At 40.3% G+C, this 23,701-nt stretch overlaps 1 protein-coding gene across 1 annotated transcript in view; it reads left to right on the top strand.

Moving 5' to 3' along the window:
• ctnna2 (catenin (cadherin-associated protein), alpha 2) overlaps nt 1–23,701 on the top strand; it is a 91,569-nt gene that overhangs the window by 57,490 nt on the left and 10,378 nt on the right. Inside the window, exons 6-9 of the mRNA XM_031754055.2 lie at nt 9,062–9,213; nt 13,012–13,125; nt 19,830–20,011; nt 20,970–21,075. Coding sequence (XP_031609915.1) covers nt 9,062–9,213; nt 13,012–13,125; nt 19,830–20,011; nt 20,970–21,075 — 554 coding nt within the window. The remainder of the gene's footprint in view (nt 1–9,061; nt 9,214–13,011; nt 13,126–19,829; nt 20,012–20,969; nt 21,076–23,701) is intronic.

Here is a 23,701-nt window from a genome sequence, read left to right as displayed (position 1 = left end):
AGACATTGCAGTGTAGTATATTGTAGATCTGAGTCTACTTCCTGACTGTGGTCTTCATTTGGTAAACAGGAAACAGTGTCAGATATACAGAAAGCATCTGTGAAAGTGAGTATGTACAGGAGGTGGTAACATCAGCAGGGCTGAGTATACAGTTAGTACAACCGGCAAGCCCAGAGGAGGAAAACATGTATCACTCAGTCACCACCTACACCACTTAAAGCTAAACTTTGACATTGCTTCAGCGTGTTTGTAACGCTTCCACTTTCAGCGCAGGTGTTGAGCTGCAGCCTAGTATTATTTGCGAGTTGGGAGAAGGTGAAAGCCTTTGCTGTGTTCTTGACGATATGTGCACCGGTGAAGACGTGCCACATGAAAAATGCAGAGAGGTCTCAGTAGAAACAATTTGTTCATTTTTGCCAGGGCCGTTCTTGTTACAACTCCAAATGTTACAGCAATTGTTCATACAAAAACATTCCTGCAATACTCAGAGAAGCAGACTGGTGACAGTTTCTGTTTTTAATGCAATTTTGTGTTACTTTGTCTTGTTTACAAAGTGTCTAGACACAAGCAAGGAAGATAAAAAATGTGCAGCGTTGGCTATGAAATACTGTGTCTTAGCCAATCCCTTAAAAATGTACCATAATACGCCTTTAAAATGTGGCATCATGAAAGATGGCCAAAAAACCCCCCACCAAAAAAATGCGGGATGAAAGGAGAGAAGTAATTTCGCAATTACCTGTCCACGAGAATAAAATCTGACCGCAATCCCTTTTCACATCAGCACAGCAGCAACTCCCCTCCTTGTTATATTTCTCCATTCTCACCCATCCTTCCGACTTGGCTTTCTATCTCTCCCATTAGAGCCCATTTAGCGAGGTGGTATATCTATTGTTTCGCTCGTTACTTTCATCTGCCGGGATAATTGAGAGACACAATCAGCTCCCCTCCCTGCTAGCTGATAAGTCGCAAACAGCATTAGGTGTGCCACGTGTGTTCACACAGCCATCTGTCTGAGACCCTCTTCTGGCGCTGAACCCCACCATAACAGTCTACTTACAGTATTAGTTATATGGTACTTTAAGCACATTCTGTTCACTTATTGCATGATTCAGTTTAATTGATTGGGGTAATTAATTGATAGAGTTCAGCGGTGATTATCTTACAGAGACTTGAGGTCAATTTTGTATGACTCTAACCTCGTCACATGCTTCTATTAATCCTCCATGGAGCAAGAGTCAGCACTATGAAGAAGCATTATGTCAGCGTTACTAACACCAACAAATCGAGAGCTGTTTACGGCTTGACGTCACATGCACAGTTTCCTGCTTCACGCAGGCTGTGTTTTGCAGCAATTTGATAGATGCAGGGCAGTAATTTCTCCTGTAAATTTAGCACTTTGAAAGGAAATGATTGTTACTGATGTAACACTTCCCATTTTGCAGTTGAGGATTATGTGTGCGCGCAAACTTTACACTGTGGTTCGTGACAGCCTTCGATTTCAGAAGGTAAAAGTAAATCTAATGGAAATGCATTTTCACACCTTGATCCAGTTTTTGGTTTAGATTTAGTCGACTGCGTGACCTTGCACTTCACTATACCCACAGATAAACAGACTTGTTTAAAACTCAGGTTTAAGGCGACTGGTGGCCAAGTTCACCTTAAGGTGAGGGCTGAGGTGATTTATTCTTCACAGAAAGAATGTGCACCAAACAAATTTTTGTTGCGTTTTCTCGAGATGCCGGGCCTTCGGGAGGGCTTCTGTCTTCAATTTTAACAAGGTCTCCTCACGATTTGCTAATTGAGACGTTAAGGTGGGGAATTAGCAACCGTGTTAGACGAATGTTTCATTGGCTCCATATTTCTCTTTGATTAAGAGCTGTTGTGTTTCCCCTTCCTGTTTCCCTCTTAGCAGTAGTTGGGGGTTTTTAAGGGCTACCATGCACATCTGATCTGGACCATAAAGCACTTATTGATCCTTGTGAACTTTTGCCTCCCTCTCCCCTCCGTCCTCACAGACCTGATGTCTATGGATTTGAACACAGTCAAGGAGAAATCTATAGCTAGGGGGAAAGATGATTAAGTGTAGCTGAACAAAGGGAAGGGATATAGGACCACACAGTTTTTAGAGGGTACTGAGCCCAATTAACTAGACTCCACCAAAAAATCAATAGCTGTCACCAAGGATTTCACTAAGCGATTTGCGCAAGGATTTTAGTGGAATTCATTGATGTGGTCCCTTTTTCTTAACTTTCCTCCAGTGGTGAGCATGTGTAAAGCATTTATCCCCTTACTCTGTCTGTGCAAGTGTGTGTGGGTGTAAGTGTGCGTGTGTGGGTAGTTGTGTATTCTGCATTGGCTATTTGTGTTTTTATTGGACTGCTCCTGTGTTTATGCCCACAGCCACTCATGCCAATCACAGCCACTTGCCTTTCTTTCTGACAGCTGGCACACAGCGCTCATCACAGCTACCTACCCTTTGACCTTGTCTCAATTTGCCCATCCCTCTTTCTCATTTCGAGTGTGGCCAGATTTATACCCAGGCCAAAACACAGGCAGCCAAGGCTCACAACTCTTCAGTGTAAAGCTTAGCCATAGATTCCTGACAGACAGTCTACACATGGGCCCGGGATTGAAGCGTGTCCTTGAGAGAGAGAAAAATCAATAGCCTAATGGGAAAGTGGTTATGGCTTCCCTCTCTTTCCTCCTCTCCCTCCTTCCTTACTGATACACTATTCTGCCCACTAACTGCCTTGGTTTAGACTAATCTTCTCCTCAAAAGGAGGGACAAATTTTTAAGTTGGTCATTAATGTGGTGCCTGGAGAGGGTAGATTAAAAAACTGATATATTGCCTAAGTCAGAGTGCCATTTAGGTAGCAGGGCGATGTTGCTCCTTGTTATTACATCAGGGCACAGTAAATAGGATTTAGCCAGGGTTTTGCAGTGAGTGCAGTGAGTAATAACACACATGGACACACTGCCACCCACATGTCATGCCTGTAAATCAGTGGATCAAGAGCACTAAAAGGAAGTGCATCAGACACTAAGGCTCGGCTCATACCTGGCATTAACATGCGCCTTCAGTGATCTGATCTCAAGTAGAGTGCTCTCAAGCTACAACTTCCTCGCTTTATTTGCAGAAAAGAAAAAAGGAAGCCTGCATCGTTTCTGTTTGCAAGGCTAAATGTCAGTCCAGACCACCGGAACACCGGGGTCCTTAACTGTCAAAGTTTCCAAGTGCAGGACACATTCACAGAGACACAAGTGCTAATGGAATGGGCCCATATGCAGGAACAATCTGCTTTTAATGACTCATCAGTGTGTTGGGCACATTCACACATGTACCCAAAGAAGCCACTTGTTAATGCCAAGTGGAGGGTCTAATGGAGAAAACCAAAGACCTTTCATCCAATGTGTCTCTAACAAATAACTGTTAAGGGCAAATAAGGAAGAGAATCAGTGGTTTTTATTATTTTTTTAACACTCAAAATGGCGTTTTTTATATGGCCCATAAGTGTACAACACGGTTGTTGAGATAAATGAGTTATAATTTTTGAATCTGTGTCTATTGTTTTAATGATAGGAAAAGAGTCTTTAACCAGAATGTGAAGCAGATGGCAAACTAAGCTTGCAAGGAGAGGAGGTGGGGCCTTTCAATCAGTGCGTAAAAAGAGGCAGAAGTTGGGAGAGAGTGCTGATGAGGAAATTGCTATGAGAATAGCAGTGCAGTAGGAAGAGGTACGTGGAACAATTTAACCAAGGTTAGAGTGAAGGAGAGGAGACCAGTAAGCAGGAGGAGAATCACATACGGCACATTCTCTTTGTGGTTCGACCGCCGATCATCGAAGCTGTTAAGTTTAACGTTTTCAAAATTAGAAAGTGGCTATACAAGCTGTGTGGATATCTTAAAGCGCATTTAGTGATTTTGCTTTATGTAAGTGCAGTAGCATGAGATTTTAAAGGCCTTGCTGAGTGTTACGTAATGCATGCCAGAAATTAGCCTTTTCCCATTCATCATCCACACTGAATGGGGGAAAACGCAGTTTTAACTCTAGAGAATAATCTGATTGAACAGATAAATTGCAACGCTCTTGAATATCTAGCCAATATGAGTGAGGAAGTGGATCTGACCTCTCATTTGGAAAACACTGATTGTTTCTTTTTGGTCACATTTTTTTGCCTACCTGTGCAGGGAATTAATACAAGCAGCAGATAAGAGGCGATGCTGCTTGGCCGCAGTGCGTGTAGGACAGGGATGAAGGTTAATGACAGTAATATGTTTTATAAAAGCTTCTATAATTTTCAATTTCGTGGGCTGCTGTTATTAAGCCCCTAGCTATTCTTGACGCAACATGTTTTGCAACCCTTCCCACCTTCTTTCCTCTCCCATTCTGCTTTTGTAAATTACACCAGGCGAATTATGGTCTGACTAAAGAATTAAGGTTTAGTCACATGGTATTTCGTATCTTCCAACATTTGCCCTTTTCTCAAATTCTCATTGGGTCACACGTTCCCTGTTTGAATCGGTGGATGTGCTCATTTAGCAGACATCAGTGTACTGTACTTGGAGGTTAGTATTTACGCTTGTTTTTATCTCGAGATTGCGAGTGTTAATCGCATTACCAGAAAACAAAACTGTACCATTGGTCTCATTGTCTATATGAATCACATCTCTGGCCTCACTGGCTTTGAAATAACTGTGCCAATTACAGTGACGCATGACAATTACAGCTCACCAAATAGACTGAGGCTTCTTGAGGAAAACATTTTATTCTATCATAGTGAGTGAACACAACACCATCCACAGCCAGAGGCAGATGGCAGGGTTTTTTTCTTTTTTGTTGCTTTTTTTTATATAACTCGTACAGGGATGATGGAAATAAATATTAAAACAATGCGCATGAAATTGTTCATGTGACCATCATTAATTCAGCACTGTTCCACTTTTTGCCTCTGTATCCCATCGTTAGTTTCATAAAACTATACATTTGAATACTGGTAAGGTTTAAAGCCTTACCAGTATGAGAGCTGGTGGCTAGGCCTTATCCCTACCAGTGTAGGTGTAGTAGTTTAGCAGATGAGTTTGGTTTATGAATGCAGATTGCTAACCAAACTTGCAACCCTTGATAACGTTGCAGTTCTTCTTGTTGTCTAAATATAGTAACTCGTGACTCCAAACAGCCGACATATCAGCAGTCAGAATGTTACCTTCGAGGCTTCGAAGCCAACACAGACGCAATGCACATTTTTTATTTACAGTCTGTGCAGCATACTTCAAAATGTTACACAATGATGGCTTTAATACTGAACCGGGTTAATGTGTAGCACCTAAATGTAATTTTCATATGATTTAATAAAGGTAAACATGGTGGATCCAGCCTGCATAATAGCACTTCACGTATTTATCAGCAAATGTGTCACACCGCCATTTGATAACTGCTCTGGTTCAATGAGCTGAAAGAAAAAGCTTTTCACATCGTATAAAGGAACTGTGCATAACAAGTATTGTAAGAATGGATCATTTGGGTCACTCTAGTGGCATTTTCTTTGCCTTTAATTTAATTATTTACCTTGTTGCTGCTGATAAATTCTCCAAAAAAGGCAGCAGACTGACATAATGCGAGAAATAAATATCTTTCTGTATGATGTCTAGATAATGATGGCTTTGTATTGCCTCATTTTAGTGAAATTTCCCACCAGGTGTGCATAGCAAATTTTAAGGTAAATCACCTAACTGTGATTGTTAGCTCCATTTGCACACTGCCATTAAAGTCAGACGCAACAACACATGATTTCCTCTGAAGGGAAATGATCATACAGCAGTTCAAGAAATGGTTAAGAGGTAAAACAAAGATTGTCTAAAGGTTGTACTAAAATATATTTAAAAATTATTCAAGTATATAAATTTGAAAACATATAGTAATATTTTAGTAGTAATATTTTAGACCAGTGGCTCTCAGATTGTGAAAGGACTCTTTGTGAGTCTGTCTGTGTGATGTTGCTGAGACAGGTAACACTGTGGAGTAAAACTTAATATACATTACTTTGTGAATTAATAGTCACACTTTTGGTTTGCACGTTATGTAAATATCATGTAATAACATGATAAAGTAAATACCATGTAATTAAATAATGAGCAATACCCAAGTAATAGCTTAGTATTAACAATGTTGTGTCTGTGTTATATTGTCTTGGAATGTAAGTAACAGGGCAATAAGGAAATGAAAACAATAAGTAAATGGGTAGATAATTGTAAGAGTGGTAAACAATGGCATTATATTTTTCATGTTCTTTGTAGAGCTCTATCACCTGTCCCTCTGATAATGTCCCTTCAGAGAGTCTGAAGTTAACAAAGAAAGTAGAAAACCCCTGTCTTGATAACCGTTATCGTTTAATATTTAGAATTTATCAAGTCAGCTAACAGAAAGTAAGTCAGCTATGTCAAACCTGCTTCATACTACAGCATTGCTTGGGAGTGCTTTTCGGTTTTTTGTTGTTGTTTTGTGTTTTTTTTAAACAGACTGTGTTGGGGAATTGTGGAAAGAATTGAACTGGATAAAATGCAACTTTGTTGCTGTGATATGTGATATCTTACTCTAATATCCAAAATCTCTGTCTGTCTGTGTGTTTATTTTTTGCTTTGGTCGTCAGGAGTTGAGCAAACCACCTAGCAACAGGCTAAAATGATCTGTTTTTGTCATTTATGCATCACTAACACTTTATAAAAGCCTCACATCATTTACATTTCACAACACTGTGATCTAATTTATATCAGCAGAAGTTGAAATATCCATGGTATGTTATGGCACCAACAGACTGCCTAGCAACCACTTAGCAAAGGGTTCAAATGACCCATTTTTAGGATATAAACAACATTTACTACCCCTCGTTTTTTACTTCTCTCACTATGATTAAATAGCAGTTTGCCATCATCATGAGTAGGCCAAACAATGTTGTAACATGCAGGTGTAGTAGTGTCACACAATATAAATAGTTGTGTTAAATCTGCACATGCTTATTTTTTCTTATTTGTTTGTTTTGATTTTTTTGCCACCAAAGTGCAGAAAACACCCACCACAGTACCACAGATTTGGAAACCTCGTTCACAAACTTGTACTTGTTAAAATTTTCCATCCCAGTGGGCCAACGTCATTGATTTGGAGATATTTTTGTGTTCACCTGTTGAATGTAAGTGCGTGCTTCCGTGCAGTTTTGCTGTGTGTTTGATTGTCTAAATGTAGCCGTCTTAATTCGAATTTTGTGGCTTAGAAATCAGGAACTGTGCAGATTGTGCTGTTTAAATCTTGTTAAACATGGCACAGGGGCGCACCATGTCTGCTTTGAGGTTTGAGGCATTCATTGTACTTCCATAACTTCTCACTTAAAGTATGCTTAAGCTTAGAGGGTGAAAAAAATCCATCCCTACATGGTCACATTTAATTCCCTTCATCATTTTTCAACTGGAATGAGTGAAATTGCTCCTTACCATCAGCAACTTTGCTCATTAAGAGCACAGAGAACATTTAAATATTTCTATTTAAAACGCCTTCCCAGCAATTCCCAAAAGCCTATTTTACGCTTCTCCAGTAAGTGGATTAAACTGAATTAAAAATGAAAAGAAAAAGGGAGAGACTTTTTTTGTAGTGCCTTTTATGTTTGGTGAAATATAGCGTATGTTTTATATCAGACAAATAAGCACACTGCAGATTCGTACACCTTTAGTGCAAGCTATTTAATTGATTTAGTTCACTCTTCATATCAGAATGGGGCGAGAGTGTGGAAGATGCTAATAAAATCACAAACATGGCTCTCTGGCCAAACTGCAATACCTCATTTGTCCTTTCCACTGTTTTTCTTATCTCTCTGTGCTCATTAGAGCTGTCTTCTCCTCTAATGATGTTGTCTTCAACTATTCATAGTATCAGCACTTCAAAAATCCACTCCATTGATACATATTTGTTGCTTATTACTTCTAAAGCAGCTGAATTATTTTTTTTCCCTAAAACACATAAAACAGTATGTCCTTCTCTTACTTTGTCTCACCCTGTCCTTCTGTACATAAAGTCATTTTCTAATATCTATTCCGGATTCAAAGAAAATACTTTTCTATTTGTGCAACTGAAATGAAATGAAAAGTAATGGTGGGTTTTTAGGCTTTTGTAGTATTTGAAAAGAGACCCACAAATATACAGTAAATGGACACCTTTTTCTAGCTGCTGCTGGCTTTCTAGGTAAGCCATTGCTTTTGTTATGATAATTTGCTACAGCACAAGGTCCATAAGAAGAAAAAAAAGTACATTATCATACTTGGAATTCAATTATTGTGACACAACAGGAGATTACTTGGAAAGGTGGCCTGCTAAATATTTAAAACCTTCAGTCTGTATTTTTGGATATTAAACAATGTCTATTCATATTCAGCACAATTCATTTGAAGACACAAAGAGCATAAAGCTCTTCCATCAGGTCTAGCCAATGGGTACCGACAACAAAACCAACCATTTTTTATGGTCAGTAGGGACGTTTCTTTTGTTGCTTGGCTTTGTCTGCCTCGAAAAGACTTTGATGAAATTGTTTCCCTTCATCGGCATTGTGAATTGACAGGCTGAGCTCGCGTCCTTGCGCTGTAACACTGAAGCACACAGACATCTCCGAGCGAGCTCCCAGGTTACGCACACACACATACACTGCCCTGTGCCACATGGCAGCAAACACGCAAACCGATCTAGGACAGACAGGCCAGTCTCCGTGCCGGGTAAGCCGATGTGGAGTAGCTAATTGGTGTGCAGTGTGTGAGTGGCATATTGTTGTTTACACAGACGTTTAGGGTGACATTCCAGAAGTGAACACAGACTGATGAAGAATGTGCTGCGAGACATTTTGAAGACAGTGGTGGTCATGTCCTTGGACAGAGAAACAGCACAGTCATAGCTGTGTTTTCTTATATATTTTCCTCTACTTAATCATAACCTTTCACCTATCATAGAAAAAAGTGATAAACCCATATCTCCTGTCTCTCTTTTGTTCTCTATCTCTACTTCCATTACCTCTCTCTTCCTGCAGTAATGCCCCGATTTGCTGAACAAGTGGAAGTAGCTATCGAGGCACTGAGTATGAACCCCCCACAGCCCTTTGAGGAGAACGAGTTCATTGATGCATCCCGTTTGGTCTACGATGGCGTCCGCGACGTCAGAAAAGCCGTCCTCATGATAAGGGTACGTCCATTATCTTCTTTAAGAGAGCTAAAGGGAAACACTAGCTGAGATACTTTGAAATGCTTCTAGAGCTCAGCGACAGTGTCAAAGTGTTTTGAAATGCCAGTTGGGGGAGAAAAAAAAAAGCTAATTGCACCAATTTCCTGTCTTCCTTTGTGTATTCAAAATATTTGATTGGGTATTTTATTTTAAACATCTGAACAGTTTGTTCATTTCCTAATGCTGCTAATTTGTCATTGACAAAGTGTTGAGCTTATTTAGTTTGAATATATGCTTTTTTGCACCTTCACTACCATTAGGCTATTTTATATTCGGTTTAAATATCTGTCTTGTTGAGGTAATAACCTGTGTTTTGTGGGGGGTTTTCTATCATAAAACCTGTGACTTTAAAAACTTCCTGAATCTACTGGTGAACATGACAAATTTGTGACACTTGCACACCCCTTTCCAGAATTTTTGCTATATATCATAGGGATTCCCACTGAAAACTGTGCTGCCGTCTGTCTTAGATGATAGTGGAAGTTTTGTGACAAAAATACATCCGCCCTAAGGATGAAGAAGCGCATAATTGAAATCTACAATTCTCATTTGGAGTGTCACACCTGTCACATGATCTGTGTTATGAATCTGGCAGAACCCTTGACAGCGTGTCACGATAAAACGGCTGCATAACAACAAGATACCAGCTCTACTGTTTCACGTACCAAATCTGATGTTACAGTATCTGCACCCCCCCACCCCAACTGTCCCTCCTCTCTTCACCACGTAATTCATTTATTCAACTTTATGCAGGCTGGAAGGTTTCCCAGTTCAGCTTCGGAAAGAAAAAAATCTAATTATGGAAAATAATTTGATGTTAGTAAATAATGTAAAACAGGCAGCTTTGAACTGCCCGGGACCAGCTGGCTTTATAATCCTATCCAAGTTCAATTACTTTCTGGGGAAACAACTTGGAAGATCCTTGCTTTCTCTGTCGTCTGACTTCATCGTATAGATAGCAAATGTTGGTGCCACGTGTAATTTTTTTTTTTTTTTTTTTAAGTGTACTTTTTAAAATTTTTTCCCCCACTTAGACCGAGTAATAGCTCCTTTAGAATTTGTACAGCACAGATCTCATGAGCAGTCAGTGGATTAAGAAACCAATTCTCCACAGTGTTTAAAAATTGAGGCTGAACTTGAGTAGAGTGGAAAGTTATTATGAAAGTTCTTGGAAACATGGTTTTTGTCCTGGCCTTTATGTACCCGCATACACATGCACGCAGGAGGGAAGGGGGGAAAGTAGCAAGTATTGCACAGAATGGAAGAGATATGAAACTGAACAATGGGTGGAGACTGCAATATAACCAATATTTACACAGTTTCCCAGTCTCAGGAAACTGACCTACAGCATGTCTCACCTAGAAAGTTCAAACTTACTAGACATTCAGATTAAAAATGAAATCAATGAAAGGAGCTGCTGTGATCTGATGGGGTTAAGTTGTTTCATGGCCTGTGTAAATGCTCAAATGTAATCGCAATAGTAGGCCTCTTTTATTGAAAGATCCTTAGGCTTGTTAAAATGATCACTAGGTAAATAGCAGAAACCTATACACATAGCAACACAATCTCCAAGGTAACGCAACCTCGGAGTTGGCACCCCCACGCAATGACCTGATTGAAATCAATGAGGGGGCTGCTTTTGTTTTTTTTATCACAATCTTAATGTCTGTGTGATCTCAGCTTTAATCAGACTTTTTTTTTTATTGACAAAAAGCAAAACCGATCATCTTCACTGCTGCACATTCACACAGCTGGCCCTTTTTTTTTATTTTTAAATTGGCTATCATGAATAACCTGTCTCACAAAGATAGTAACTGGTTCCCTTATCCTGGATATTTTACCCGAGACTTAAACAACTGCACCAGAAATATACTGCATTTAATTTGTGACACGATAACACTGTTATATCTATAAAATGAAATTAGATCAGTAAAGAAACAAGATCCTATAATTTAGTGAAGCTACCAACAAAAGAAATGATTAAAAAATGATTTGATGTTCAATAAAACAGTAAAATAAATGAATTGTATGCTAGCTAAATTGTAGGTTTTTGCAGTAGAATGAGTTGATAAAACATTTGCTTTTATAAAACCTTTATTACAAATGGATACGCACGACACAGGCTATTATGGAAGTATAAAGAAATTTTATTGTGAACAAACAAACTGTCTTGAATTAAAGAATGGATAATGAAGCTCCATATGGCCTGAGATTTGTGTGAATAAATTATAAGTAGCTTATTTCCATTGTGTAAATGCTCTTCCCTTTTGCCTTTTATTTCCTTAGTTCAACGATGCAATCATTAGGGCAGAATGGGCACATTTTTTATTTTTATTTAGACAATAATCATATCACTGATTGAGTTGAAAGAAAATCATTCGCATTGTACTAAGATTAAGAAGGAAATTTAGCACAGTTAAATGTAGCCCTTCTAGCAACCTGTGGTACTTTTGTGGTCCTGTTTTACACTCTAAGTGCTCCTTTTGAGAAAAACTAAACTACTGTTAGTTTATTATAATACCGATATAAATAACCAGGCAACACTATGCTCTTCACAAGCATAGCTGTGACAGAACTGTGAATACAGGCTGTCACCATGTAAGAATAATTTTACACAGATACATGTCTATATTTGATCCTCTGCTCCACAGAAGCTAAGCCGCCCAGCTGTGTTATCATTGTGATGCTGTTAAAACTGATCCATCTGCGTTAGATCAACTACTTGCTTTGAAGTTACCTGGCAAACTAGCAGCCTTTATCATTGGGACGTCACTTAAAAGACAGCAGAGAGGAATAAAGATGCTTATTAATGATTGAGTCACTTGCCTCGTACAGAAAACACATACAAAGTTATAAACAAACTGAAGCAGATATTCTCTCATTTCTTCCTCTTCTTCTTGCTAATTCCTCTGAATTCTTTATTTGATGAAACACACAGGGATTTTTCCCAGGCTTTGAAAATATTTTAGCCTTGAATTACATTAAGAATTTACAATCACTGCACAGCAGTTTTTAAATATTATGCAAAAAAAGCATTCAGCCTTCAAACAGTAACTTAAGAGTTTGGCTAAAGACTTTAAGTCACAATGTTTCATCTTTTTAAAAGTAAATTAATAATAACACTGATTATAATATTTAAGCGATTGAAACGATATTGGTAGCATCTCTGTTATGCTCAGTTTTGATTTTGAGCTTTTCCCTTTCACAAATACTCTGCCTGCACCATCGCTTTCCGCCCCAAGCTGCTTCCTCCCCTTAATTGACTAAAACTTGGCAGCCCTTTTTGGCTTCCTTTTTAACATCATTCTGTATAAACTGCAGTTACAATCAATGATCTTGTGGAAATGGGTCCAGATATTTACCTGTGAATAATGCACAAATGCAAGTTTATTAAATTTGTTCTTCTGCAGTTAAACAACATGCTTGGGGCATGTTACAGTAAATGCATTTGCAGATGACTTTCTCTTTCCTCCCAGTTATCTTTTTAGCACTCAGTAAATAATGCATAAATCATTATGGCTGTGAGTTTGATTCAGAAATACCTATTGGATATGGTTTTTAATATGACGGAAGACCTTACGTAGGAAAATGGCAGAGACAATTAACTTTTCGGGGATCTTTAAGCCATTCTCTACGCATCAGAAGGACACGATTTCAGCACATTGGGGCTTGAAAGCAGAAAAAACTGCCCTTTTCAGCTGTCTATTTCAGTTTGTTTCCTGATCTCTGACTTTATCTCTGTCTTTGTGTTTGCTGCAGACACCAGAGGAGCTGGAAGATGATTCTGACTTTGAACAGGAGGACTATGATACTCGCAGCAGGACTAGTGTCCAGACTGAAGATGACCAGCTTATTGCTGGACAGAGTGCCCGGGTGAGTGGATGTTCACGTCCCTTCTGTGCTGCAACTGCTCAAATGCACATCAACATCAAAGCTGACATAAAGAATAACATATATTTGTTTTGGGTAAAGAGTAGCAGCAATACCAAAGTGACTATAGTGTTGCTGCTTTATATACATCATCACCGTTCCCTGTCTACTCATAAATTGATTCATCCAACCGTGTCCGTTTACATAGCATATAAGTCCATTTAAATGATCCTAACAAGCTGTATTATTTTAAATAAACACCGTTCCGGGATGGCAGGTGTAAAATTGCAATCACAAACACAAAAGTAATTACCAAATTCCCTTCAGACACTAGCCACAACACAAAATACAGTACAGTGCTGAGCCAAGGCTTCAGTCGTGATCGCCATGGTCTGGGCTTTGTTTCACATTAGCGATTTTTCACTTGGGCCCAGCTTAAAGGACATTAAGAGGGTATCAGTGCTTGCTCCCCTCCAGCAACACACACAGAGACTAGCGGTGTGTTGCATGTTGAATGGATTGTGGATGGCAGGAGTGCGACTTGGCCCGACGCCTCTCTCTGTGGCAGAGGCCTGCATTATCCCGCCCGTGTCTCTCCACAGCGTGCACGCGTGGGGCTAATGCATAAAAAGGGAGAAATAAAACACATCAAAACAGCAGCTTGTTATAACTCAATGTGCTACATGTGATACGTGGTGTCTGCTGACAGGTAAAACAAAACAGCTAACTCCTGACTACTGAACCCTGTGCTGGACACTAGCCTGTGTGACAGTAACTGACTCAGTTAGACATTTAGTCGCAGTAGTCTACTGGTCATGGCTTCAAAGAAAGGCTGTTATCTGTTTTTTTGTTTGTTTGTTTGTTTCTTATTTTTTAATCTACTTATCAGAAGTTCAGTGGTTCGATCCCTGGCTCATCCAACCTACACATCCCTGAACCCCGAGTTGACCCCAATGCATTCACTGTGTGCTTTAACATTAGGGCAAAAGTGCTTCAAACTGCATAGAAAAACTGAATGTAAAAGTAGGTGAATGAGGATTGTAGTAGGAACGTGCTTTGAGTGCTCAAATTGAGTAGAAAAGCACTCTATAAGCACCAATCCATTTACCATTATTGGATTTTAGAAACTAACCCATAAATGGAAGTTTTCTGTGAGAACATGTTGTATAACTTTTCAATATCATCACATGATTCCTGCCAACAAACCCTTGAAAACAGAACCAAAAAAATATATATTTTTTTATCATTGCCTTGGGTTAGCTAAAGATTATTTTCATAGTTTAAAGAGAGAAATACAGAAGGAAACAAATAGGCTCCTGTGGGCAAAGCTGCATATCATGTTGAACCATCCACCCACCCCAACCTCTTCCCTCCCACATTACGACTCTATGACACCATCTTGCTACTTCTGCCTTTGCACCTTAAAGATGGAAGTCACAATCAACACCAGAAGTGCTTGTGAGTGAAATTTAATTACGGCTCATATCAGGCATCTGATCGAAAACCTGACACTGTTATTTTTCTTAATAAAGCACCCAGAACATCAAGAACTAGCAGCACGTAGAAGAAAATGTTTAAATGACTCAGGGAAATTCAGATGATATATTTTCCATCCTTAAAAACAGACCAATAATGTACACTCTATATACAAGCATGGAAGAATACTTTAGATTTGATTTCCCTTCTCCGTGGTCATAAACCGTCAAGAGAACAAGTGTCAGTCAGTTCAAATGAAGAGTAAGAATTTATTCTAATTATGAGGATTAAGAACAGGCGCAGGCTTTTGGGTGCACAATAGCCGATCCAGCACTGTAGGGGTCCTGGGTGCGAAGTACTTTAAGTTTGCTGTATGTATACGCCCACTAAGGCACCCGCGGTGTAACATTGCGTGGCCATCTGAGCTTAGACGCACCAGCCTTTGCACACAAAGGAGCTCCACAGCACCAAACTGTTAACTAGTTTTCCTGGCACTCAGCTGTGATTTGAGTGGGCAGCTCTTCTTGGAAACAGTCTGAAGTCACAACATGTCCCTTTGTCATAGCTTATTACTGCGATATAATGATATAAGGTGGTTTAAATTAAAAAGCCATATAGCCGAGCTTGTGTCGCATAAGCAGTTTATCACGGCGGGTTATCAAACGTGATTACTCGTATACGTACATTGAGTGTGCATCGTCATGTGGTGCCTTCTTAGTATCTGGCGTGCTGACAAAGCTTCTCACATAGTTAATTGATATTGCCTGTTTTACTCATGGCTACTGTTCTGCCCTCAGAGCTTAAACATGCATGAGGCAAGTGCATTCATAAAAGATGTTTTTGCTGTGAACCGCTGGTGATCTGCCCAGTCTGCCTCAGCCAGTCGTGTCAGGATAGAGCTTGCTATCCTCTCACGGTCATGCCAAGTCCATGCTAGCGAGCTGTGTTTCTATTCAAAGAGACAAGAGAAAGCGTAATCCAGTTTCGCCATAGGAGTTGACACGAGCATACTGGGGTTTACAGTCACGATCCCTCCAAGCCCCTTCAGTATGTCGTATCACACACAGGACACAGGCATGATATCTTCAGTAAGTTCCTCAATCTCTTTCTTTCTCCAAAGAGAGGGGAGGAAAACATCAAATTAAGTCGAGGGCAGTCCCAGGAGCCTTTGTTCCCCAGGCTTGTGCGGCGCTCTGCTTGTCACTTGTATTATACTTTTGCATAAAGCCAAGTTATTAGAGCAAACATGTATAATGAGGGGGCAGAAAAACACAGAGGCGAATTGGGTCTGTGTATAGTGTCTCTTTCTATCAGAACATGCCGAAGCAAACTCTGCTGCTATAACAAGCCACAGATAATGCACGGGGAGCCAAACATAAAGCACCCCAACACACGGCAAACATTTCTTAACACTGTGATTGGATAACAGTGCTGATAGGTCATCCATAAAATTGAACTCTGAGTGTCTGGGCAGTTTATTTCAAATGAAACAAATTAAAGTCATTTCAAGATGCCGCTCTTGGTGAAGAAACCCGGAAAGCGCTCTAATCCCTGCAGACGTAGCCGAGCCGCAGAGTGTATTGGCACAGAACTCCCTCGGCCGGATTTGCCACTATGTTAAGCTCCCGAGGCCCGCTCCTTGTTGTTATCAGTAAAGTAGGGAAAGGGATTTGGGGATAAGTGAATTCTAGAGTGCAGGATAGAAGGAGGAGGTGGAGACGACGGTGTGTGTGTGTGTGTGTGTGTGTGTGTGTGTCTTCGTGTCTTCGTGTGCTCGTGTGTGTTTGGCGGGGGGGGGGTGCTTCACCAGGGGCCCTTCCTGCTCCCCTGACGTCCCAATTGGCTCGTGTGTTTACCCCTGTGCTTGCAGCTCTCTTTTGTGTTCAGAACCTCTTTCTCTCTCTTTTCCTCCCTGATGCACTCTCTTTTGTCACGCCGTTTTCCGAGTGAATCGGTATACTAACCAAATCCCTCACTTTCTCTCCCCAACCTCCCCTGATCCCTAATTTTAGAGAAGGAATTTTCACTCTAAATTGTTGAGTTTCAAGAGACTTTTTGCTCCCTTTAGTTGTTTAGGAGAGCAGTTTCACTTCGTTTTATGTAGTTTCTACAAGCAGAAGATGGGCAGAAGGAAAAAAAAACATCTTTAGTGCATCTAGAGGCTCTCTGATTCTCAATTTACATTTTTATATCCCTGCCTCATTACAGTGGCATTTTGCAAAACCATACCATACATACTATGTGGCGTACCCACCCTTTTTGACACCAGCAGCATACTGTTCAGTATAATAATAGAAATAAGTGAATTATTGATGCCTCAACAGTTGGGTGCAGGAAAGATGTGAACAGCAAAGATGATAATGACCACCTTCGAGACCCGAGGTCAGAGAGCTCTGCCTGTCACAGCACAAGCACCGGTGTCCCTATTGTTGAGGCAGCACTCACAGTGCATTATATTTTTGGCCACACTAAGATGTGAACATGTAATCAGCAAGCCATATCCAAGGGGGGGCTATTGACTCGTCAGACCCCACCCGCTGAGAGCACAAGCACCTTTAAAGAGTCTGGACTAAAATTTCTTTTGTTGTTCTCAAGGTTATATTTGTGAATACTTGAAGTATTATTCAGACTCATTTGAATTTAAAAACAGGTTGTAATTCAAATCAGCAACATAAATACAACTTTCTTAGAGCTGAGACACAGCAAGCGGTGTTGCATAGAACAAAGCAAAAAAATCAGCCGAGAATTTCGAGAATATAAATGTAGAACATGGCTAAGTGTTAATACTCAGCGTTTAGACTTTGACCTTGTCATTTCCCACATGAACACACCTGAGGCTCAGCTCAGCAGGTTGTGACTTCTCCACCAGTGGACTGTGGGGTTTAAAAAGCTTTTGAAATGGTGTAAGAACAACTGTAACACCAGTGGCAGCAACATAGATTCAGGTCAACGAGAAGGAAGCAGGTGTGCATGAAAAGAGTGAGCAGAGCAGTTCATGCAACATATTAGTGTGGCCACCATCCAAGAATTTTAAACTCGATACTGATGCCCACAGAAATACTTGATACTTGACACCATTTTTGATGTCATGGGGGGAAAAATGACATGTAATTATGAGGCTTTTTTTTTAAATTGTTTTGAAGATTAGAAGAAAACAGCAACATTTTTAAGTTGCTTACACAGTCCAAAAAAAATGTATATTAACATAACTGTACGGTTATGTTAAGGCAAATGTGTTAAGATTCTCTTAGGTAGTTTTGAAGAATAAATCGAAAATTAAAAAACAGCTGTATTTGAGGTTGTCTGAGGTGAGGCACTGCTGTGCTGCCGGTGACTTGGTTCCATGTTTTCATTGCTGATAAAACAGAGTTGTTAAAGTAGGCTGTGACTGTTCCTGAGTTTCTTCCACGTCAAAAAAATACCAAAATAATAAAAAAAATAGACACAGCATCCTTGTTTAATTGGCATAAATTAGCCCCATTTGAATGTATTAACTTTTTTTTGTGATGTAGCACAGTTTTTACGATTTGTAGCTTATTCTGCAAATTGCCATCCATAAAAAAATCATCATTGGGACGCTATGCCACACAGACACCGCTTTAAGAACCACTTGTGACTCTAATAAAATAATACAAATCTCCTTAGTGATCTAACATTTGGACGTGTTTTTGATGTGTAGATGAGCGAGCGCAAAGTCGATGTTCATCCAGTCAGCGGTGTCGAGGACCCAGAGCCCCTGAGCAACGCACGCAGGCATACCTGCAGTGCGAATAGAAGTTTGCCCTGCTGAAATCACTTGTGTGATTTAAATGGTTTATTCCTCATTGTGCAGTCTGAATACATAGTAACTTGGTATTTGTTTTAAATATGAGCAGTGTTTTCACCCCACATGCTGTTAAATGGGATTTGCTTCAGCTCTGTTGTTTGTGTGTCTTGGCACAAGCAGCAGAGGAAATCTACACTGGGCTTGAGGGGGCTGGTTTTGCTTGTTTGTTTATGCCGTATGGGCTTTTTTTCTTTCTTTTCTTTTTCTTTTTTTTTCAAGCTAACCGCCATCAAAGCTTTGCAGCACTCCGCTCACAAAGTGATCAGTAGGCCAAAGCTCATGGACGCATCTGCTGGCCTCTGATGAGAAAATTGTGCCTCCATGCTTCTCTATTTCTGTCTGTAATTTCAATTTTCTCTTTTTCATTGTTGGCCCTCTCCCCTATGCTTATTCGCTTTCAAAGAATTTCAAGAAGACAAGTCATCTATGGTTTTTTTTTCCCCCCCGTTTCCCTCCTCACACATCTACCAGGGGCACTGAGCAAAGTGACGCACTCGCTCATCAAGCTCGCCCCACACCCCCACACACCAGCTTTGCTGTGAGAGAGGGAATAAGGAAGAGGGAAAGGGAGGAGTACGGTGATTATTTCATTAAGAGAATGGCAATTCTTGGAGGGCAGTCAATAATAGATGAGGTTAAAAAACAATGGCGACTTTCCTTTTTTCACTGTACTCGTTTTCTCTCTCACCCTCTCGAGTCAATAGAATCGACCTAATGGAAACCAGGTTACTCTTCCTTCCATCTCACCTCCCTGACATAATGTTGAACAAATGCATTATTCATCCTCTGGTCTAAGAAGCGAGGTAATTATACATTTATCTCCCAAATAATACTGGGTCCTTACTGCGCCTGTGACCTTGCCACAAGATTTATGCCATTTTGGACCTGCCCCCAAAGGCCGCTGAGAGAGCAAATGTATTCTCATGGAAGGAGAAAAAAAAATGAAGGCGAATAAAAAAAAAAATGGATTTGCTTTTTATGGATATAAGATGTCAAGTGGTTTGAAAAGTTCCAGTCATTAAATATAAAGTTTAGAACTTTATTTTGAAGTGTTTCAGAGGAGCAAGTCGTCAGACCCCAGATTTAATGTTTAACTTTTGTCCAAGTTTTTGTTGAGTGGATAAAAAAAGTGTACCAGAAGGGGGAAGGAAAAAAAATGAACAAATGGTGCAACAGCTCTTTTATAAATGCCCTCTATGCTGTTTCTCTTAGCATAATCCCTCTTTCTTTCTCATTTCCTTCTCATTCTCTCCTCCCCAACTTTAGCTCTCTGCTTTATTTTCTCCACTGTTTTTTCCCTCATGAGCCATCTTCCCAATTTATTCAGCTCAAATGTACCCTTTCATAATATCTTCCTCCTCCTCTAATGCTTTTTGCTTCCTTCATACTCCCGTGTTGCCTGCAGGCCATCATGGCACAGCTTCCCCAGGAGGAGAAGGCAAAGATTGCTGAGCAGGTGGAGAGCTTCAGACAGGAAAAGTGCAAGTTAGACGCAGAAGTTGCCAAGTGGGACGACAATGGCAACGACATCATTGTGCTCGCCAAGCAGATGTGCATGATCATGATGGAGATGACAGATTTCACCAGGTAAGAGTGACACACAGTGGACATTTTTATTTTAAATGTGAAAATTATGCAGATGGAGATTGTTTGAAAAGCAAACTATATTCTGTTTTGTTGAAGGCAAAAAAAGCACTTTGTTATGATCAGACTGTAACGGTTGTCATGGTTCAGAGATGGGCTATATGTTGATTCCTGCTTTTTTTTAAAGCCAGCAGTCTCCTTAATCTGAGCGTTCAGACAGACACATTAACCCTGCCACAGTACTTAAGCCACCTGTAGTTCGTGATCCGTAGGTGTCCTCAGGACCACATTTTGCCACGATGACACTTACTCACGCATACAAACACTCACAAGGTGAAAACAATACCGGTCACGCCATTGCGGCTGGTGAAAATCAGAACCATGATTAGTCATGAGTGTTTGTGACTGCGGTGCTGTGACTGCACCGTTATTACTTGGCAGTGACCCCGTTGACTCACGCTGGCATGAACAAACTGAATGGAAGTTTCAACTTCCAGTGACTAAAAATGAGACATCAGTGAGAGGCAGGCACAGTTCTATTAGTCACATTAACTCTCCCCTTTGTTGCAAAAAAGAAAGAAAAAAATCCCACTTAGATCACAAACGCTCTGGTTTCCTCTCCTGTATTTTTTCCCTTTTACCGTAACTTCTCTGAAAATTTTCATGTTTTGCTTTTAAAGCATAAATTGTTTCCTTCTTGGAGAGTGCTTCAAAGCATGTCTCCAAGATGGATCATTAGGGATAAAGGTAGACTGTGTTTGTTTCATCCATTATCTGGGAAATTTTTTTGTTATTGTATTGTGTCATATTTTTAATGCCACAAACAGCAAATTAGCTTCCCTACATGCCTGTGCAGCACTGGGGTGAGCGCAGTCTTTAAAGGGAAGCTCTGCATGCCTCCTGCCTCTACAACTCCACCCACCATCCCTTTTTTCCTTCTTCTCTCCTTGAATTTTCCCAGAGGCAAAGGCCCCCTGAAGAACTCCTCAGATGTGATCAACGCAGCTAAGAAAATTGCAGAGGCTGGTTCCAGGATGGACAAATTGGCCCGTGCTGTTGCAGATCAGGTAGCTTTGCAACTCAGTTTGTGTCTGCTTAGTTTAATTTTTGCCATTATACACGTACTTTGTATCAGTCTAAATGCGTCTCTGGCTGTGTCACGGTTTCTGGCGGAGGAGCAAATTGTGAATAAGCCGGCATGGCCGATGGAAATCTTTACTGTGGGCATTGATGAGCCTTGCCGGAGCAGCGGGGTGTGTTTCTGCATGACTTTGTCTCCCAAAGGGACCAACACTGAGAGAGCAAGACAGCAGAACCAAGTTGTGTCTCTAATATAATTAGCTCCCAACCGAGGTGTTGCATTCATTATCAGATGAGTACCTCTCTAAAACACGCTGACAGACCATTTTCAATATCTAATCAATCAGCGCTGCGCCGGGGGAAGATGGAAGTGAAAAGCAATACGTGTGTATGTTGTGTATGTGTGTGTATAGCAAATGAAGTGGGAGGTATTTCAAAATGCTAGCAGCACTCCAGGTAATGCATAATGTTCTTCTTCATTTCATCTGTCTCTAATAAGAAGTGAGAATAAACTTAGGCTCAAGACTCACTGATTCATTAAGGCAGCCTGTTGTCATTGTAATTGCTGCTGCTGTTCGCTAGCAAACCTTTGGAATAATCATTGTTGGTTTCACTAACACACACTGGGCTTCCATCCATTGCTGCTTAGCTGAAGAAATGATGGAGCTCACATTAAATTTTAGACTTATAACAGTGAAATCTCTTTCTGTGAAGCCTCTATAAAGCGTCATGCATCATCACACACAGCCACGTTATCTTAGTGAAAAGCACAAGATTTTTATAAGTATAATCTCTATACTTAAAGTTGTTTTATATGTTATATGCATAATAAGTGTGTACATCCATGAAAACTGACCACACAACTTGCCACATACACTCACTAACCACTATATTATGGTATTATTCAACTTTATGCACTTTTTTGTTCATTTTATTGTCCAGCTGCTTGTTAATGTCAATATCTGATCAGCTAGTCCCATGGTAGCAGCTCAGTATGTTTAGGCAAGGTCAATACAAGCTTTGAAGTTGAAACGGAGCATCAGAGAGGGATTTGCAGAAGGTGATTTCAGTGACTTTAATGTCGCATGGTTGTTGGTGTCAGGCGAGAGGGTCTGAGTATTTCAGAAACTGCTGATCTACTGGGATTTTCCAACACAACCGTCTCTAGGGTTTATAGAGAATGATCTATAAGATATTTACTGCTGCTCCCCAGAAAATATCTAAGGAGCAGCAAGTCTCTGTGTGACAATGCTTTGTTGATGCCAGAGGTTGGAGGAGAATAATCGGACTGCTCTGAGTTGATAGGAAGGCAAAAGTAACAAAATAACCTCTCACTACTACCAAGGTATTCAGAAGAGCATCTCTGAAATACACATTGAACCTTGAAGCAGAAGGCCACACTGGCTGCCACTCCAGCTAAGAACAGTAAATTGAGGCTACACACAGGCTCACCAAAACTGGAACAATGTTGCCTGATCTGATGAGTCTTGATTTCTGCTGCAGCATTCAGATGATGAACGAGCGAGTCGGCAGCTCAGGCTGGTGGTGCTGGTGTAATGGTGTGGAGATATTTTCTTTGCAGACTTTGGGCCTTTAAGTACCAAAGGCCCAAAGTCGTCGTTTAGACACCACAGTCTACTTGAGTAATGCTGCTGAACGTGTCCATCGCTTATGTAATGTTCTCATTTTAATACTATACACTAAAATCTCAGAGGAATGTTTCAAAATCTTGTTGAGTCTGAACTCCAATATCCAGTGTTAGATAGACTTAGTAATTGTTTTGCACAGTTAACAGGCTGTTAAACTGTAAAATGGTAGCTACAAGAATGTCTGTTGGCAGCATGTAGCATGATAGCAGTACAACTGAACCAAAACAGCAGTAGACATACTTTTAAATGAGAAAACACTTGTGTTTTGGCCTATGACCTAACCTTCTGGAAAATTAAAATATGTTGAAAAGCTGTTTAGATGTCCGGCATCTTAAAAAAGGCAAAAAAGGAGAAAAGAAATAACCTTTGTAACATCTTTCCTTAATGTGGACTCAACCAAAGAGGATTTTGACCACCCCTTTTAAATGTTCTTTATCTTGTGCCTTCTTGTGACAATATGTGACTTCACAACAATATATCAACAAGCCTTCTGCTCTTACCACAGCACAGAATGCCCGCTAGTTTTTAAGGCTGTAGAGTATGTTAAGCTTTCAGCGGCCCAGAAGGAATCTTTAGTCAAAGCTGGCACTTTTCTGCTCGTGTCACACTATCCTGCTCTCCAGAGCATATTGCACTACAGAACAAAGTTTCGGGCTCTTTTGCATGTTTCCATGTGTGAAAACATTTGCCTCTGTTTGGCGGTGCGTATGTTGTTGAGAGAAATATCTGGGACAGAGAGTACAAAAGAAGCACGGATTTGTATTTGTGTGCCTTTGTATTCACTTCTTGGCTCGTAGACTGCCAAGTGATGATCAGTGTTTAACAGGGTTTAGGTAGGAGTGAATCTGTCACATGGCAAATCACTTCCAGAGCCTGTGTCTGAATCAACAGTTGCCGTAATGAAAAGAGCAGGTGGCTTGCCATTTTTAATTCTCACTTAAATGTTTCCTAGACCAGTGTTTAC

This window comes from Oreochromis aureus, linkage group 6 (genome assembly GCF_013358895.1).
Source record: "Oreochromis aureus strain Israel breed Guangdong linkage group 6, ZZ_aureus, whole genome shotgun sequence".
Taxonomy (NCBI): domain Eukaryota; kingdom Metazoa; phylum Chordata; class Actinopteri; order Cichliformes; family Cichlidae; genus Oreochromis; species Oreochromis aureus.
The sequence above is the reverse complement of the archived record's forward strand: the minus strand, read 5'-3'. Positions and strand labels throughout refer to the sequence as shown.